The sequence below is a fragment of the Paramormyrops kingsleyae genome, chromosome 11 (genome assembly GCF_048594095.1).
Source record: "Paramormyrops kingsleyae isolate MSU_618 chromosome 11, PKINGS_0.4, whole genome shotgun sequence".
In the NCBI taxonomy this organism is placed as follows: Eukaryota; Metazoa; Chordata; class Actinopteri; order Osteoglossiformes; family Mormyridae; genus Paramormyrops; species Paramormyrops kingsleyae.
Window position 1 is genome coordinate 8,920,875 of NC_132807.1, and position 19,323 is coordinate 8,940,197.

Genomic DNA, 19,323 nt, shown 5'->3' on the forward strand with positions numbered 1-19,323 from the left:
TGGTGTGCTCCTCATTAACAGGCCCTCTTTACCCTGACAGATATCTCAGAAATTCATTCCCTGACATCAGACCATTCCAACCACGACCGAAACCGCAGCGCTCGCTCGCGCTCCCCCGACCGGCGCTCCGAGCCCTCCGAGTTGTCCAGGCATTCCCCTCAGCTGGTCAGCAACGGCAGGTAAGGGGCCCCGGCGGTGGCCGTCCTGAAGGCTCTGCATAGCTGGCACCTCATCGTAAATCGGCACACGCCACTGCCAGCTGGAAATTAAAAAGCAGAGTAATGAAACTGGAGGCTGGGTCTAGGTAACTAGATAAAATCAATTATGTAGTGCAGCCTTCCGGTACCACCTCCCCCCCCCCAGATGGCATTAGGGTGGTAGCATACGTGGCATGCATGAACACACACACACACACACACACACGCCAGATCCTCATATTCGGTGAAAACACTGGCAATTCAATAGCTAACGGTAGCTACATCCTCTTGACGGTTTTTAATTTGCTGCTTTCCCCTGCATTTCTGTCAGTTGGAATTCTAGCTCCCTGCGTTGGAGATTAAAGTAAGTGGCTGTTCCCTCCAGGGGTCTGTTGTCAGCCCTCTAAACACACCAGGGGCTGAAAAGCGTGCGGTATGGATGCAGGCTAGATTAGCCTGTAGGCGTTGAGCTAGATTCAGTGTCAAAACAGACTTAAAGAGCAGCAGAATGTTAAATTGGTGTCTCCTGTCAACATGTAGCACAGCTGATAAAATGCACATGTGCTTTATGTGCTTCGTAGGCCGCCTTATGCTTTCCTCGACTTCATTAACTTTGCTTCTGAGTCGCTGGCACCTGCAGAGTGAGAGCCATGTGTTTAACCAGCCTGTAGGAATGTGCGTGCTTTAGTTTTTACTTTGTTTGCCAGGTGAACATCACAGCGGCTCTGACACAGATAGGCAGCTGGTCTGTCCGATCTCCAGTAAGTCAGGGAAGTGCAGTCACTGATCTTGCAGCCTCTTTGTAACCTGCGCTCAGCTTCCAGGCAATCATGTGCCACTCACGCAGGCCCCTAATTGAATTCTTTAACAGATGTTTGAGGGCTTGCCAGCAGGGGCACTATAAGTCTGGCATAAAGATGTAGCCACTAATGTGCTATGAGTGTAGGAGGAGAAGAATTAGTGCTATAATTAATTCCTGGGCTGTTTATGCTTCCGTTGATTTACAGCTGCCTGTTTGTCACAAAGCCAGTTCAATCGTTCAGTTCCCACCTGACAGCTGTTAAATAATTTGTTTTCTTTTTTGTTTTTATGCAGAATTGCAGGTTCACTTTTTCACAGATTACTTCCACTGTAAGTGTCACACATCATGTGATGTCTTTGCTGTGGTGTTTGGAGCACATCCTGTAAGACTGGCATCCCAGTCAGCTGTTGTATGGGGGATTCCTGCTGGTGCATGGTGAAGAATGCTGTTTCTGTACTGGGTCCGCATCAACACCTTGCACTGATAATCCCCGAACCGGGCTTCTGTTAGTGTGTTTGTTTGTTTGCCTTGACATGATGGCAGATGTCGAGACTGCCCGCCCAACCGTCTTGCCACCAGGACTGGGTCACGGCGTGCCTGCAGCCTACCCCAAGAAGCACAGGGCACCTTGAGGGTGATGCCAGTGCATCGAAGACACACTGTCACACAGAAATACATGCTAGGAGCAATTTAAGTCACGGCTGTACCTGAGCTGTCTTTGGCCCGTGGAAGGAAAGCAGAGCGAAAAATTAACATATGGAGACTCAGGGAGGGCATGCAAACCTACACACAGCTGGGCTGGGAACTAATCCCACAGCCCTCCTGGTGGTATGAGTCACCATTGTTAAGAGTATTGTTGTTTTCTTAAAAACGCAGTAATTTTTTTGTTAATTTGTTACCAAATGATGTAGTGTAATATTTTGTTAATGTGGTGTGTAATATCTGCCAGCCCCCCTCTAGATAGCTGTGTCTCTGTGTGTACTTTGAAGCCAATGCTTCTTAGAGGGCTGAGTGCTGCTCTTGGGATTGCAGATTGTCCTGGAGAGCATTGTCTGTCTGGTACCCATGTAATCAACTCCCAGAATGCTTTGCTGCAAAACCCATGCATATCTTTCTGTACCTTTAAAAGGAAAGCCACCTACAAGTTGGGGAATAAATAAACCTGCTGTGTGTGACACGGCACACACCTAATATGACGGTCTTGGACTTCCCTGTGTGGCTCTTTAAAGGATGGGTTTCTGGCTTGGCCACTATAGTGTGTGTTTTCTCTTTGCCTATGAACAGAATATGGTACTGTATTCGCTACACTTTCTGGAATAATCTTGGCTTTTGTCTGTGCGTGTGCGGCTGCTCAGTCACTGTCGTGGTGAAAGGCTGTGGAGTTCTGGAGCCTGGGGCGAGCGGTCGCACGTCAGGGTCCCCCAGCCCGGCTTCCTGTGTTTGTTAGCTGGGCAGCTGTGGTCACAGATACCGGCTCCAGTGGCCGTCAGGCACTGCAGTGGCGCCTCTCAGCTTTTATGCATCGTCTCAGGTGTCAAGGGCAATATATCTTGGTACATTAACCATTCAGGTGCAGGGGCACTTCATAGACAAGGATGGTATGATTTTAAAGGAAAGCCGAACTAAAACTTCTCACCAGATTAGTATTAAATTGTGTTTTTTAAGCCAGTTGTACACATTCATCAATTATGTTTGAGTATTTAAAGTACTTTGTTGTTAGTTGTTATTTTAGTCACGCTTGCATGTTTTATTCAGCCATGCATTTTTCCTGGGAACAGATTTCTGTCCTTTTTCTGATGCCCCAAACTCCCAGCTGTACTGAGTGACATCAGAGCCTTTGTCCTTGTGTTCATTTTGGCGGCGCATTGACAGCGAATTCGCCTTAGCGGGAGGACGCTTACCCTGTGCATGGCCGTTCAACATGGCTCTGCTGGCCTTGTGTAAATGTTAGCGGTATGTGCTCCGGCATTACTAAGGTGCTACTCTGCTGTGGCGGCAGCTAAAATAAATATTTCAGGCTTTAATGATGCGAGGGAAGCGCTAGTGAAAGGCATACGCAAATGTAATTGTCATCAGTTCCACGCTTATGTTTTACATTATTAATGTATTAAAGACTGAATAGCAGCACAAAGGGGTCCTGTGTGTGTGTGTGTGTGTGTGTGTGTGTGTGTGTTGCTGCTTTGAGGAGTGGGCGGGGTTTGTGTACGGCGGCCGTGTGTCCTGCTTGCATCATGCAGCGCGTCTTCCTTTGGGAGGTCGCTGCTCACCTGCACCTAGAGGGTGATTGTTGCTGTGTCAGTTTGACTGCAGGTGTCAGCACTCTCTATTTTTAGTCCGTAGACTACAAAAACTCATGGACTGCTGCTTTTTTATTATCCCTTTAAATGTGTCTGGGGGGAGGCGACGTTGCCTGCCTGCACGTCGCTCTTGTAGGGTTCGTTTCCTTGGACATTGTTTCAGTCCGATTTGATGGAAAATATTCTGGCGTGGTCCTTTAGATCCATTGCTGGTGCACTTCAGCGAGCTGCTGTTTAATATGGCTGTGCTGGCTGTGTATCTCATTCCTATGGTGCGCTTGTTGAACTGTGCGCCAACCCGCTGTCATGTGACCGTGCAGGAATTCTGCTTTTGTTCTAATTCAGCGCAGGGTGGAGCAGACGGGCTGGCGAGTGGGAAGCTTTCCCGTCTGCACGGCCTTGTTTTTGCACACAGCTGTACGTACCCAGTGACACATCCAAGGTTAAATGTTTCTTGGATAACCAAGTTGATTGTGCCATCAGGAGCAATGAAAATTACAAAGTATTTCACAATGTTGCTTTCCCGGTTGTAATCAGCCTTGTGTTACACTCCTTCGGTTTGTGTAGCTGACATGCAGTAGAACTCTTTGTGTTTTTCACAGTTGAGTTTCAATCTCAGTGAGAAGGTTTGCACCCTGATATCCATCTTTATCTTTATTTTTTTTATAAGAAGCATCAGTCTTTTGGCAGATCCCGACATTTACTCTTCAATATCAATTAACATCTCAGTGATCCTTGGTCTGGGATGAATGTAGTGGGGAAAAACACACAGAAAATATGATTTTGTTGAGTCCAGCTGGATCCAGTTGGTGGCCTTGGTATTCAAGAGTGGTGTGTCCAGTCATGACCAGTTTGGTTGGTACAGAGCAGTTACCCTCAGTGCATGTTTCCTTTGGATGTGTTTATGCCGTTTCTGCTGGTGCTGAGGAGGATCTGCTGGTAAATCCTGAAACCAGAACCCTGCTGTCTCGGTACCGAAGACTGACGCTTTCCACTTGTCTTAATTCTGCAGCATCCATTCCTGGTTTGGTTCCCCCCCCCCTTATTCTGATTCGCATTTAGTAGGAGATTTGCCAAATGTGTCCCTCTTCTGGCACCCTTTGATTGTTGGCACCCTTCAGTGTCCGGCAATGTCACAAATGATGACAAACAGGAATAACTGCCTTGTTTTTGTTTCCAGCCACAGGAGTCGTGAGGAGGAGCGGGTTTCCAAGCCGGGGGCCGTGTCGACGCCTGTCAAGTCGGCCGAGGAGGTTCCCATAACTGACCAACCAGTGCCCGTTGACGAAAAACTGATGCCCCCGCTGCCAGGTCAGGGGCCCACAGAGAGCCGGGCAGCCGCCCCAGCTTGCCCTGTCTCTTCTCCAAAACACCCCATTATTCTCTCCCCCTCTGTCCTCTCTGTCCCCTCTGTCCTGAGTGGCTGTGAACCTCGTTCTTGATCCTTTGTAGCTCTAATACCCGTTGTGGCTTGGCAGCCTGGTCTCAGCTCTGACAAGCAGCCGCAGCTACTCCAGGCAAACGCCTCCCGTTCAGACGCCTCGGGATTAGCGTAGGCTCAGCTTGGCCGCTTGTGTCACAGTCTGAGGCCATGATTTCATCTGGGTGACGACCCCAAGCAGCAGGGCCGTGCTGGCGCCGGTCCCCTAAGGGCGTGGGGGTGTTGGATGCTCAGGGATTCCTGATTGACTGCAGTAACAGACTTTGTTGCCCTGTCAAGTGCATAAGAGACTCTGCCTGCTTGCAGTGAGGTGCCTCACCCCCTGATGGCTGTGTGGCACTTTAGTGCAGAGCGTTTTGAATCAACAAATGCCCGTCTTGGCATTCGCTTTCTGCTCAGCAGATAGGTCACTGCGTGCTGGAGAAGCTGATGTAGAATCTATTATGGCTTCGGTGAGGCAGTGAGGTTCAGCAGGGCTCTTCCTGGCCATCAGCATTTGCCTCAGCTGTGGTTAAGGAGCATCGATTGCCGACAGCCGTTCTCCGCTGCTGTCATGCAGCCGTTGAATGTGTCATGAAGCCACACGTGGCCATTGGCGGTCAAGCATCAATACTTTGATCCATTTAGTCACATTGGATTTTCTGTTGAACACTCCAGGTGAGCTTGGGCGTGGCACTCTTGCACCAAATACAGATCAAAACTGATGACTGTGTAACCACTAAGAGAGTGAAATGCTGTCTGAGAGAGTGGTGAGGTCACTTGCCCAAAGCACAGTGAAAATGAGCAATGTCTACCAAGAATTGCTGACCCAGCTTGAAGCAGTGTATCGTGGTGTGTCTGAGACTATACTGCTCTAATTCTACTGAGTCTCTGTTACTGTTTGCTGTGTGCATAATGCCTCTTAACACTGATCGCTTCAGCTTGTGGTTGTGGGTGTGTTCTGTCATCAGAGCCCAAGCCAGTGTACGCCCAGCCAGGGCAGCCTGATGTGGACCTGCCTGTCAGCCCCTCCGATGCCCCTGTACCCAGCGCCGCTCACGACGACAGCATCCTCAGGTCGCTCCCCCACGTCCCAATTCCGGAACTCACTATCCTGGCGCCTTCGTCCTGTGGCGGTTCGCGTTCATGTCTCTGTGTTTCCTCTCAGGCCAAGCATGAAGCTGGTGAAGTTTAAGAAAGGGGAGAGTGTGGGTCTGCGCCTGGCCGGGGGCAACGATGTGGGCATCTTTGTCGCCGGCGTGCTGGAGGACAGCCCCGCTGCCAAGGAGGGCCTGGAGGAGGGGGATCAGATTCTCAGGGTATGGGGTCATACACACACAGACACACACACACACACACACACACACACACACACACACGTGTACTTACACACGCATGTGTACAGACACACACACGCACAGACACACACACACACATGTACACAGGTGCTGGGGTTACTAGGACACCGTTTCCCTTCATCCAGATGTCACCCCTTTTTACAGCCTCAAGGTCTAGATTAACCTGATTCCTGGAGTTATGTGACGGTTTCTGCACACTTGCCTCCTTCTGCCTTTTTATAAGTTGATGGCGAGCGGGTAAGGTGTGCCTGAAATGAGCAGTGTTTGGCTTCCGGCTTCATATAACTCCGTGTGGTATTTATAAAGTGTCACTCTGTCAGTCGGTGGCTTTGTGAGCGGCCACCGCCCCGCTGCTGACCGTCCCGCATAACGGCCCGTTCGCTGTTTACGCTCGACGTAGAGCTGTGGCCCTTTGAGAAGGACAGTGCTGCCCCTCTGCCACGTGAGCGGCCCAGCTGTAAATAGAAAGGCGCTTTATCAATGGGAAAGAGCTGCGGTTCTTGTCTCTGTCTTCATGTTTACGTGCGGCTGGGTGACAATGCGGCTCATTGTGACGCTCAGGCCTGCCCCCTTTTCCATCCAGCGGCATCTTACACCAGCCTCCCATTGTTAATTCGCAGCTCCACCTGTTTTAACAACCACTACCCAAGAAGCTTCTGGCGGTTAAATTCATGCATTTTTAGAAGTGTGTGTGTGTGTGTGTGTGTGTGTGTGGGTGGATATTTAAGTCGCCGTTCAGGCTGTGGCCAGTATAATGCAGTAAAATTTCCAGTGAAGCCCTTGGGGTTACCAGCCCACGGCCTGAACCTGCCTGCTCTCGGTTTTTATGGTCCTGCAGCCCTGAAACTGGCCTCCTGATACACAGTGAATATCTGCCTGTTTATGCTGGGCTGCTCGCCTGCCGCCTCCATACGTCTCATGGCTTTCATCTCCAGCCTCCAGCATGCTTCCAGAACATGGCTCCTTATCGCCGGTTCTCAGACCGAGAGGCTCCTACTGTTCCCTAGTATTTCTTTGTTGTTCTTTTTAAGATAAAAGCAAAAGTTAGTATTTGAGAATGGGAGGGGTGGCGCTGCTTGGCTTTCTGACCGTGGCCATATGTGCGGCGTTTGAGTTAGAGCCAAAGTTCCACAGCTGTGAGCAGCGCGCCCCCCCTCCCCGCTCACCGGGGGTGTGCGGGGGCGGCCACAGAAAAACACGGCAGCTCGCTGACCCGCTGCTTCCCCCCTATGTAGGTAAACAATGTTGATTTCGCCAACATCATCCGAGAGGAAGCGGTGCTCTTCCTCCTTGATCTTCCAAAGGGTGAAGAAATCACTATTCTGGCCCAGAAGAAGAAAGACGGTAAGTGGAGCAGAGGGCTGGAGAGCAGACGTGTTTCTAAAGTGTTTCTCAAGCCTCCCCAGTGACACTAGTTTATGTTTGTGTGTGCATATTTCTGTGCTTACATTAGCACATGTGTTGCTGAACTCTGATCCATTAGCAAACATTAAAGAATCCCCACCCTCTCATTATTGCTTGTGAGAGAGTAGCTAGATATGGTTGGACTTTAACCAACCCTCTTTATGAAATTATGGTGACTGGGTGACGACTCCCTTGTTTTGCTGTGTTCTCTCCTCTCGGTTGCGGTTTTTAATTCTCTCGCGCTCTCCCCACACCCCAGTATACAGACGCATTGTGGAGTCGGACGTTGGTGACTCGTTCTACATCCGCACCCACTTTGAGTATGAGAAAGAGTCCCCCTATGGGCTGAGCTTCAACAAGGGCGAGGTCTTCCGTGTGGTGGACACCCTCTACAACGGCAAGCTGGGCTCCTGGCTGGCCATCCGCATCGGCAAGAACCACCAGGAGGTGGAGAGGGGCATCATCCCCAACAAGAACAGGTGCTTTGACACTAGGGGTCTTCTCAGACATGTTTTTGGCCTTGTAGACCCCCTGCTTGTCTCTGGTCACCGGGCTGTATGGAATGGCACAAACCTGTCCTCCCTTGACACATGGTGGAACAGCACCTGCCGTGTATCAAGCACCCCATTGTTTATCTTTAATTGGGGCTTGTTAGAGCTAAACGGAGACCATCTGAATAGAAGTAATGGGGACACCTGTCACAGGAGACCAACAGAGAACATCAGGCCCAGCGATGGAGGCCGCTTTTCTCCGCTGTCGTCCCTTTCACCTGTTTGAAGACATTCTGTAAATGGTCTCTAGCCCACTGGCCGAGTGACACGTTGTTCTCATGCAGGATGCTGTTCCCTCTCCTCACCACAGGGCAGAGCAGCTATCCAGTGTGCAGTACACTCTCCCCAAAACCGCAGGGGGCGACCGTGCGGATTTCTGGAGATTCCGTGGCCTGCGCAGCTCTAAGCGCAACCTGCGGAAGAGCCGGGAGGACCTGTCAGCCCAGCCTGTCCAGACCAAGTTCCCCGCGTATGAGAGAGTGGTGCTGAGGGAAGGTGAGCGTTTGTGGCTGTTTGCCGTTTTCCTGCTTGCAAGCAGCATGGGGGTGGTTCCCCATTGGACTGCCAGTGACTAATTAATTTTGCGTAGCTGTGCTGACTGCCGGAATGTTCTCCGCGTTCCCTTAGCTGGGTTCCTCCGGCCTGTGGTGATCTTCGGGCCCATCGCCGATGTTGCTCGGGAGAGACTGGCTAGGGAAGAGCCGGATGTCTTTGACCTGGCGAGTGAGTACAACACCTGTCACTACACCTTACTGTCTGCTCCGCCCACAGCCCCCACCTGCAGAACCCTCCCCCAGCCAGAAGCAGCCAGCGGTCACTCATGGCTGCATTTTTAACACCAGCCCAGTATCTGATTTCAATTACCTAATTGCACTCGCAATTTGACACTTAGCGTCTCTTGATCATACTCCGGTGCCTTCGCCTTGCATATCATTTTCAGGACACAGCATCACTCCACTTGGTTTTTGATCATACCGTGTTTCTGATATTAATGTCTGTGTGCTGGTAGCAGCTCTTCATTACCTAGCTGATGAGCTGGTTTTAGGCTGCCTGCACTCTGGGGTTTTCCGGCCTTGTGTAGAACAGTAGTCAGATTGTTAAACATGATGCTATATGGTTCCTTTTGCTAATTCCCTTTTTCTCAGTATTTTCTTTTTTAAATGCAGGTTAGTAATTTCACCTCCCAACTCCACTCTAAAAAAATTGCCTCGTTCCATTTCCTTGCACACTCTCACATGTAAAATGTAAAAGTAACAACTAGACTGCTCGCAGTTTTCAGCATTGAAACTTGCTACATCACAAAGTAGCATTTTACTAATCTTAAGATTTCGTTTGGCAATAGGTTAAAGATTCAGAGAAGCATTTTCCGAAACGTGCTTTATAGCCCGTAGGTCAAAGTCCATCAGCCATTATGCTGGTAATACTGGCTATGAGTAACGATCCTCTGCATTTCAACAATATCTATTGTCTACATCCATGTAAGGTCATTACAGTTCATCTTCAGTTGTCTTGAGTTTAATAAATGTCAGTAGAGCAGATGGATGTGGAGCCAGGAGAGCTGCAGCAGGGAATCTGCACAGATGAGGGAGGAACAAGAAGTGAAAGCTTCACCAGGTTTACATTTCTGAAACTGCCAAGTTTCAGCACCCGGATTTTCCATAATCTTCACCGCAGCCCATGATTGGCCAGCACATCCTCGTATAGCCATGTTACTCGGAAATGCCATGCAAATTAAGCCATTTACGGTTCATGAGGGGCTACGTCTGCCGTCATTAAGTGGGGTTCAGTGCACCTTTATACACGGTCCTATGTGCACCTTCCCTGTGCAGAGAGCGAGCCCAGAGATGCAGGAACGGACTCGCGCAGCTCTGGAATCATCCGCCTGCACACCATCAAGCAGATCATTGACCGGGTGAGTGGCTCGCTTGGCAGGAGAGCTATGCCTGTGTTAGCAGTGGGTAGGTGGAGGAGTGTCCATATTGATCCCTGCAAACCCCCCCCCCCCCCCCGCAGGATAAACACGCAGTGCTGGACATCACGCCTAATGCGGTGGACCGCTTGAACTACGCACAGTGGTACCCCATCGTGGTCTTCCTGAACCCCGACAGCAAGCAGGGCGTGAAGAACATGAGGACGCGCTTGTGCCCCGAGTCCAGGAAGAGCGCCAGGAAGCTGTACGAGCGGGCGCTCAAGCTGAGGAAGAACAACCAGCACCTCTTCACCAGTGAGTGGGGGGTGGGACAGGAAGATGCCCGTCAGCCTGTGCAGTACGGTGTCGGCTCACCTGTCGTACGGCCCCTCGGCAGCGGCCCCTCATCTCGCACTCCTGGCTCACCTGCACCCCCACGTGTGAAGCCTGATAGATAACATTTTATGTAGTACTCCTGCTGGGGGGGGGGCTGTCACCGGAGTTGTCCCTGTTTTTTTTACCTGGGCTCATTTTCGAGATTTCTGTTCTGCCCTTGATCAAACAGGCACCATCAACATGAACAGCATGAATGAAGGCTGGTACGGCGCCCTCAAGGACACCATCCAGCAGCAGCAGAACCAGCTGGTCTGGGTGTCAGAGGGCAAGGTGAGCCCCTCCCTGCGCTCGGCTCCCACAGCCGCCGGGACACGCCTGTGACCTTCCCTTTTCACTGAAGCCTCGTCGCTGTCACCAAACTGCACAGGCTTATCACCTATCTCACTGTTTTCATGCAGCCAGGTTGGCGTGTCTGGATTCCTCGTGCACAAACACGTGCACACCTGTCAACATACAGCACTATTTATATAAACCTGTTTCAAACCTCAGTATAACCTAATGTAGGGTTTTCTCATGAACTGCCCCCCCGCCTGATATTCCTCTAATACTACTCTTCTCGTTCTTTGCCCCCCCCCCCCCCTTTCTCCTGCCTCTGTGCCCCCATCAGGCGGATGGTGCCCCCGACGATGACCTGGACCTCCACGACGACCGGCTGTCCTACCTGTCGGCGCCGGGCAGCGAGTACTCCATGTACAGCACGGACAGCCGGCACACTTCCGATTACGAGGACACGGACACGGAGGGGGGCGCCTACACGGACCAGGAGCTGGACGAAACGCTCAATGACGAGGTGGGCCTTCCCAGCGAGCCTGCCATCACCCGCTCGTCAGAGCCCGTGACAGAAGATCCGCCCGTAATCCAGGAGCCTCCCGGATACGCCGGGTACCAGCACACTGTGCAGCCCGAGCCTCTGGACCGGATAGAACCCGCCGGATTCAAGACGCCGGCGGCTCAGCAGGTACCGTTTCTCAGAGCCGTGCGACTGCCCTGTTGCTTGGAAGCCGTGGTGTGTGTGAGGAAGGTGTTCTGGAGGAGGTACTGAACCAGCTTGTGAAACGTTGGCGTCCGAGCAGGAACAAAATGAAAACAAATCGTGGCCATGTTCGTTTGTGAGTGTGTGTGTTTTTTTATTTTTGAATATAAGCTTGGCTGTTAGATACAGTAGCTGTGACCTGTTGTCTTTGTGTGACTGACCTTGATCTCGATGTTGATTTCGATGTTGGAAAAAAAAAAAAAAATCTCTGTGAACTCTGTAATGGTGCCCAAATATGTGGCCTGTAGTTGTCTGCTTGTGAATCGAGACTGATGTCTACCCAGAAAGTATTACCTTGCATATTGGAACTGTCAGTGTTAACCATGTTGTTGTAAATGTATTTATTCAGGTTAATAGCTGCCATGACATTTGTTAACCGATTGTGTGGAAAAAAAAAAAAAAAAAAAGAGCAAAGAGCTGTATTGTAATCTAGAATTAAAATCAAATCAGACCAAGTAAACAACAGAACGTTGTCCTGTTGCAAATTCTTGCAAAACGTTGCCTTCGTGCATGAAGCTGTTAGTGAAGTGGCGAGCCGGGCGGGGCCGCGTGAGGCAGTGTGCGAGGCAGCGTGCGAGGCGATTGCGGAGGCGTGAGCAGGAGCAAGCAGGAGTGCTGTAGTGAGGGTGAGCCCTGCCACAGCAGCTCGTGTATTAAACGTTTCTGAACACCACTTCACAGAAAGCAGAGGCTGCTCCCGCCATGCCTTGCCTCCCCCAGCAGCCTGAGCCCATGGCTGTGACAGCGCCCCCTGCTGTCGAGAACAACCCTGTACATGTAGCTGGTTTGAACCTTGAGGAGCCCCCTCCAGCTGCCCCGAGCAGCCACAGCCCCCAGGCTGCCCTGCTTAGGAGGCCCACCCCTGACCTAGCTCAGCCCCCGACACTCGACCCCAACCAATCCGGACTGCCCAATTCAGAACCAAAGGTACCGCTGCCGTCCCCCTTCTGGACCTGGCCGGCCTGCCCCCCCGTCCCACCCCCTGCTGATGCCTGCTTGTTTATCTCCATGCTTTCCCACTCACTGCTGCATGAACGCTACGCCGTACATGTGCTTCTGACAGACAGAGAGGCGTCACTTGATGCACCAATGGAAAGCTGGCGTGAGTGGGAGAGGCGGGGTTTGCCCCGTTTGTGCCTGGGGATAGTTGGGCAGAGGGGCATAAGAGGACCCAGAATTTAATGCCGATGCTTATTTACTTTTCTGCATGGCTGCAGCGTTTTTGCGTTTTGTTCCTGTTAATTTCCTGTGCCATTCATTTCCCTTTTTTAATTGGTACCGGTTGTATTTGTTGCGGATTGAATGAACTTTGAATTTCATTGACTTGGTAGTTGCACGTTTAAAAACTTTCTGGGGAGGGTGGGACATCTTCAAACATTTGTTGGACCTTTATCCCGTGGTCTTGGGTTTGAAATGTAGCCTTTGTGCGCTGACAGGAAGCTCGGCTTATGTCTAGTGGTGCCACAAATGAGTTATTTTGGAGATGGTATGAAGGCTACATGTCAAATTTAAGGTTTTTGGTTTTGTTTTAGGGCTTCAGTAAGGCTGTGTTTGATTGTATGGAGGGTTTTGCATTTTGAAGTGGCAACCATATCTTAATTTTTTGTTTGCTCATGGTTTTTATGCTTTATGATTTCACTGAATATAAACATAGATATGACACGGTAAGTGTGTGTGCCTTTTTACTCCATAAGTATGATCTTACATTTGTAGTCTAATGCTTACTGTGCAATCAGCAAAATAACAGAAGCTTCTAGTGTCTCCCATTCCAGGTTCCTGCCTTTTTTGGCTTGATTTTCCAGCAATGGAGACTAACATGGTCTTGAAAATATCTGCTCTGCGTTACTATGCTATATGTCACATCCACAGTTAATAAGGTGTTCTCTGAACATCTCCGTTCCTGGTAATTTCATTTGGCTCTGACGTTTTCTTCGCAGATGTACAAGAAGGATCTCTACGGCCTGGAGGAGCCGGTGCGGCTGAACCAGGGACCCAAGCAGTCCCAGCCGCAGCCTGCGGGGCCCCCCCCTGCCAGCTATGAGTCCCAGCCGCTGTACCAGGACAAACAGCCATACCGCGATTATGATTCTTACCGCTACGAAGGGGGAGGTTACCTGGAGCCCAAGGGGCGTGGCTTCGACTCGCTGGAGAACCGCACGCCGGCCTACAGTGAACAGTGGCCCCCCTACGAGCAGCAGCAGCCTGGACCCCAGATGCCCGGTTACGCGGCGACCCGCCGGCCCCAGGAGAACCAGCACCCCGCTGGCTACGAGCCACGCCGGCCGTACGAGGACAGACCCGACAGGGACTTCAGCCCCACGCGGCCGCGCTATGAGGAACCCCCGCTGGGCTATGACGGCCAGACGCACTATGAGCCCTTCACCAAGGGCCAGACGGGCCCCGCACGCTACGACGAGCCCCCCCAGAGGCCCCTCCCATCCTACGATGCGCGCCCTCACTTCGAAGCCGAGCCTTACGCCTTCCCCCCCCCTGCCTCGCTCTCTCCGGAGCCCCCCAAGTCCTACGGAGAACCGGCCACACGGCAGCCCTACAGCCAGGGCCCCCTGACCCCTGGCTACAAACCGGGCCAGTTTGAACCCACTCTGAACTCGGACGCTGCCATGACCCCCCCGAAACCAGAGGCCCAGACCCCCCAAGGGGAGCCAGTCATCACCACAGCCCCCAAGCCACTGCCGCCCCCCCCCAGAGAGAACCTGGAGGATGACCCTGCCATGAAACCCCAGTCTGTCCTCACCAGGGTCAAGATGTTTGAGAATAAGCGCTCTGTGTCTGTGGACCGGGCCAAAGAGGCGAGCGACCCGGCAGGCCTCAGGGTGGGTGCCCCCAAATCGCCCCCCCCCCCCCCCCCCACCGCCCATGTGTGCTAAGCAGAGCGCGAACAGACAGGCTTGCTTTTTGTTCCAAGTTTTATTTCAACTGATTTGCAGACCCGTTAGCAGCTATCTATGCATCCTGGGTATTTTTAACAAAGTAATTCAGGTCATATGAATTGTTCAAGGGTCCAGCAGGAAACACCCTCAAGGGGCCCGTCTGCCTGTCTGCTCCGGCCGCCGCTGCCTGCGTCTTATCAGTCTGTAGAGGCTGCTCACACACAAACCTCTTCATCATGCTGTTAAAAGCATAAGGTTTATTGACCAATAGCAGTCAGAATTATTTATGTTGTACACTTGCTGGTGCTGTTCATTGTTCTGGGAGCTGTGTCATTTCTGTCAGTAAGAGGCCTCGCTCTCTTCTGTCACAGCTTGGGGACATGCCCTCCAAATCCATCATGGCTCCCGGCTCTGTCCCCAAAGCGAACTCCCTCAGCCACCTAGACCAAGAAAAGACCAACCACAGGTAATTATTGCGTTCTTATCCTTTACAAATTATGATGCTAAAAAGTGGCTTTCAGCAGTTGTGATAAATGTTTTGGTGTTGGCAGCATGTAAAGCTTCTTTACAGACTGGGACCCGGTCCTATGTTGCATCATTGTCGTTTTCCTTCAGCTGTGTGTCGTTAGTCATGTGGCTCCCTCTAGTGGGCATGTTGTGCAAGTTCACATAGCTGGCAGAACTGCCCTCATTTGTCATGCTTTAGATGACAGTCACCAATGGAAATGCTGACAGTTTTAGATTCTTACACGCATCCATTTCCTGACTGGGTGCTGTCAGTAAAGCTGTCGCTCATCAGCCAATGAGCAGAGAGTAGCCTGAGGACACAGGATATTACAGGCTGCCTCCTCTGCGGGGCCGGCGTGCCTAGTGCCTTAATCAGCCCCTGTGTGGCGTCCAGGTGGCTCAGCACCTCCTCGCTAGCCGTACTGCTAGCTACGCGCCTGTCTGACTAGCTCTGGCCCGCTTGTGAGAGGCGAGGCCCAAATCTATCCCAGAGCTTCACTGGCAGGTCTCCTTCTCCCTCACTCAGAGCCCCCGAGCCGCAGAAACCTCAGCCCAAGCCTGCTGACGAACTTGTGCGCGCCAACAGCTACGACCCCGACGAGGATGAGGAGTACTACAGGAAGCAGCTGTCCTTCTTCGACCGGCGCAGCTTTGACAACAAGGCCCCGCCCCCAGCGGCCCCCGCCACCAATCGTCTGCCAGAACTTAGCAAGCCTGCGCAGCTGCTCACGCAGCAGCCTTACGGATACCCCAGGTACCCCCCCCTGCGTCATCCTGGCACTGTTCAGAGGGGTGGGGGTTTGTGGCGTATGTCATAATGCTAGAAAGGGCCTCAGGATCCCTGGTGTCATATGCAGCAGATTCTGGGTCCTGACCTGCGGTGTAGAGGAAGTGGACAGCTGCAGTGCAGACTGCTCTGACAAGCTGCAGTGCAGACTGCTCTGACAAGCTGCAGTGCAGACTGCTCTGACAAGCTGCAGTGCAGACTGCTCTGACAGGCAGCAGCACGTGCTGAGGCCAAGAGCCAGAATGGGCCTGAGCGTGTACTGTGTGTCACTCCTGCTGCACAGTGATGAGAATGACACAGGCCTCACCACGCCTGCGTAGCTGCGCAGTCAGGGAATACAGAGGAGCAGGCAAGACACTCCACTGGGCCCAGAAACTGCCTGTCAGGCTGACACACACACACAGACTCTGGGGTCTTAGCACTGCTACTGATGCCAGTCTTGCTGCTTGTTTATTTGCTGGTCTGTGGAAAAATTCAGCCCGTTTCAAGCCCTTCTTAGGATGCGTTCTGTCGGCACTGGTCTGCTGACTTGTGTGAATGTGAGGGGCTGGATGAAACCCAGAATGATCATCGTCATTCTTTCTTTTGTTCTTTTTCTCCATTCTCATGCCCCTCTGTCTCGCACTGCTACATGCAGAAGATCCCACAGTGCCTGTACTTTGGCTGCTTGAAACGCAGGCTGGCTTTAGCCCTGGCTGTACCGCTTTAAGGCCCTGCAGGGTCGCCAGTGCGCATATCCGGGGGAGGGGGTGCGGGAGGGGGAGGAGCCCCGGCAGAAGGTGCTCAGCTGGGCCTGTCAGCAGAAACCGCCCTGCTGTCCATGATGAATGTTTGTCATCTGCTATTCAGCTGGAGCATTCCAGACTTCTATTTTCCACATTTTTTCGTTTGTCTGATAATTAGTAGTTAATTTTTCTGGCTGTAATAATATCTCAGGAGTGAGTATGAGGTTTCAGAAACTGCACTGAGGAAGTCTATGTGCTCTGGGCCCTTGGTCTCCCAGTACTGGTTTCACAGCCAAAGCACCTGCCTGTCTTCCCTGGGCAGCTCCGTGGAGCCGGTTAGCTTGCGTGTTCAGGCCCCTGCCGTACTCCCTGTTTATTTGCTGCTGGCATTGTGGGCCGACACCTTCATCTCCCAGTCCTGACGCTGCCGTGTCTTATGCTCCAGGGTGGATCCTGTGGAGAAGCTGAGCCCTGCTGAGAAGAGATACGAACCTGCAGCTGCATCCAGCCCAGCTTCCGCACCCCCCACACTCCCCAAACCAATCCCCCCTGAACGTAAGTAGTAGTAGTAGTAGTAGTAGTAGTAGTAGTAGTAGTAGTAGTAGTAGTAGTAGTAATAGTAGTAGTAGTAGTAGTAATATTTTGATGATTATTATTATTATTAACACACTCAAAGACACTTTACAATTCAAGTGCTCTGTGGGCAGGGCTGTAGCGTAAAGGTCGCATGTGCAGTATAACCGCTTCTGTAGGCTCCCCTTAACTGATTACACACCGTTCCTACTGTCCTTAGTGAACCCCCCCGGATCTCCTAAAGCTAAGCCTGAGCTGACAGGCCTGAGACCTGTTAACCGTGAAGACACGGTCCAGACCACCTTCCTGCCCCAGAAGAGCTTCCCAGAGAGATCCCCAGTGAATGGCACAGAACAGGCATCCAAGCCAACAACCAACTACAACCGCTACGTCCCCAAGCCATACACGACCTCCGCCCGGCCCTTCGAGCGCAAGTTCGAGAGTCCCAAGTTCAATCACAACCTGCTGCCCAGTGAAACACAGCCCAAGGTAGAGCTTGCCCCGAAGGGTCCGGGGCTGACCAACAGCATCACCAAGCCCCCGGGCTCAATCCAGCCAGCCGACCAGGACAGCGGCCTGGACACCTTCCCACGCACCATGGACAACAGGCCTAAGTACCAGCAGAACAACATCAACGCCGTGCCCAAGGCTATCCCTGTCAGGTAGGGAAACGGCGGCTCCCCTTTGCCTGGAAGAATTTGAAGGCTACATTTGAAAGGTTCCCGGAGTAGTGTTCTTACTCTGGATCCAGTGGGCTTTCATGGGTGTCATTTTCAGCTCTCAGCATTGTGGTGGATGGTTCAATTGGTAAATCTATATAACAAGAACTTAATGCCTGGGATCAGGTTTGTGTGTTTTAGCAGAAGTTATCCCAACTAAGCCTGATCAAAGAATGTCCAGAAGCATAAAATTGATGTTTGTAGTTTCACCAACTATGTCAGCCATGGTGAGGCCGTTCCATTGCCCCCTGCTGGTGTGTGAATGTCCACTCCTTGCTGTTCACCCCCAGCCCCAGTGCACTGGAGGATGATGATGATGATGAGGGACACACGGTGGTGGCCACGGCACGGGGCATCTTCAATAGCAATGGCGGAGTGTTGAGCTCTATCGAGACGGGGGTCAGCATCATTATACCCCAGGGTGCCATCCCTGAGGGTGTGGAGCAGGAGATCTATTTCAAAGTCTGCAGGGACAACAGCATCCTGCCACCTCTCGACAAGGAGAAAGGTGTGTACCGCCGCCCTGTTGTCTGTGGACTGGTATTGCATGTGATGTGCCTTTTCAAAGATGTAATGAGTGGTAGCCGGTCATATGTAATGGAGTCCTGTATCCTTCCCCATGGTTACCATTTGCTCGATTACAGGTCTCTGTTACAGTTCAGTGCCATACTCTTAACGAATTTCTCTCCTCGCCAGTGACTCCTCCTCACCTGCCTTTTACTGCCTTCTCTCCCCGCAGGCTGTTCTGTTTTTGTTTTGTCCTTGTTACATTTTATCCCGCTGTACAATGACTGACTATGGCCCAGTCTTCCGTTCCTGTTCTCCCTAATCTCTTGTTGCCTCTTGCGCCCCCTGCAGGCGAGACCCTGCTCAGCCCGCTGGTGATGTGTGGCCCTCATGGCCTCAAGTTCCTGAAGCCCGTGGAGCTCCGTTTACCTCACTGTGCGTCCATGACCCCCGACGGTTGGTCTTTTGCTCTAAAATCCTCCGACTCCTCGTCGGGTACGCTGTCCTCTCTCCTCTTGGGGGCGTTGTAACACTGGCTTGTTCTTGTAATCATTTGTTTGTGGGACATGGGGACACATTTTCCTTTTCCCTTCATCGGTTCCCCTCTTTCCTTTTATAATTCCATCGTTTCAATTCCCTCGATTTCCAGATCAAACTCCTCTTCTCCTTCAAAGGTGTTTCCTTCCCTGTGGCAGGACAGCTGGTCTGCTTCAGCTGCTTGTCCAGCCTTTTACATTTGCGAATGTGTGTCAGTAGGCAGAGGGAATGGATTAGCATCTGAGGAGACTTGTCGAGCTTTGAGAACCTCATGCCTTTCATTGGCTGGCTGTGCCGCGCAGCTTCTCTGATATTCCTGCTACATTCAGCTGTACATCTGTCTGTCTTGGCCCTGCACATACTGAAAATCGCAGAATTCAACTTGCATCTGCTCCCTTGTTTTCTTACTTTAAACTTGGCATAGAGGTGGATTACCAGCTAATTAGCCTCTGTTTAGGATAACTGGCCCTGGGGCCTCATTGTGTGAGGCTGCAGAGTGGCCCTCTTATTTAACACAAGATAAGGAGAAAGTGACCTTTCTCGCTTTAGACTGCACTGGACTCTGACGTAGTCTTTTGAGTCCTGAGTTTTCGAGTGCGCTGCCAGGCCCAGAGCAGCTTCAACTCGCAGACACCTCACTCCTGTTCCTCCTGGATCCAGTGTGTCATTCTGCTTTTGCTAATTAGCAGTTTTTTTGTACTTCAAAAACA

At 51.7% G+C, this 19,323-nt stretch overlaps 1 protein-coding gene across 15 annotated transcripts in view; it reads left to right on the forward strand.

The window, feature by feature from the left end:
• LOC111835101 (tight junction protein 1-like) overlaps nucleotides 1-19,323 on the forward strand; it is a 118,156-nt gene that overhangs the window by 96,616 nt on the left and 2,217 nt on the right. For 10 of the 15 annotated variants that reach the window (XM_023795041.2, XM_023795043.2, XM_023795046.2 and 7 more), the window contains 20 exons: nucleotides 41-179; nucleotides 4,477-4,607; nucleotides 5,688-5,793; nucleotides 5,885-6,035; nucleotides 7,310-7,418; nucleotides 7,738-7,957; nucleotides 8,340-8,524; nucleotides 8,657-8,752; nucleotides 9,859-9,941; nucleotides 10,043-10,253; nucleotides 10,504-10,604; nucleotides 10,942-11,292; nucleotides 12,049-12,294; nucleotides 13,305-14,201; nucleotides 14,630-14,724; nucleotides 15,292-15,519; nucleotides 16,723-16,832; nucleotides 17,071-17,512; nucleotides 17,860-18,077; nucleotides 18,428-18,571. In XM_023795041.2, coding sequence (XP_023650809.2) covers nucleotides 41-179; nucleotides 4,477-4,607; nucleotides 5,688-5,793; nucleotides 5,885-6,035; nucleotides 7,310-7,418; nucleotides 7,738-7,957; nucleotides 8,340-8,524; nucleotides 8,657-8,752; nucleotides 9,859-9,941; nucleotides 10,043-10,253; nucleotides 10,504-10,604; nucleotides 10,942-11,292; nucleotides 12,049-12,294; nucleotides 13,305-14,201; nucleotides 14,630-14,724; nucleotides 15,292-15,519; nucleotides 16,723-16,832; nucleotides 17,071-17,512; nucleotides 17,860-18,077; nucleotides 18,428-18,571 — 4,263 coding nt within the window. The remainder of the gene's footprint in view (nucleotides 1-40; nucleotides 180-4,476; nucleotides 4,608-5,687; nucleotides 5,794-5,884; nucleotides 6,036-7,309; nucleotides 7,419-7,737; nucleotides 7,958-8,339; nucleotides 8,525-8,656; nucleotides 8,753-9,858; nucleotides 9,942-10,042; nucleotides 10,254-10,503; nucleotides 10,605-10,941; nucleotides 11,293-12,048; nucleotides 12,295-13,304; nucleotides 14,202-14,629; nucleotides 14,725-15,291; nucleotides 15,520-16,722; nucleotides 16,833-17,070; nucleotides 17,513-17,859; nucleotides 18,078-18,427; nucleotides 18,572-19,323) is intronic. The other 5 variants (XM_023795045.2, XM_023795056.2, XM_023795044.2 and 2 more) reach the window with 4 other exon arrangements.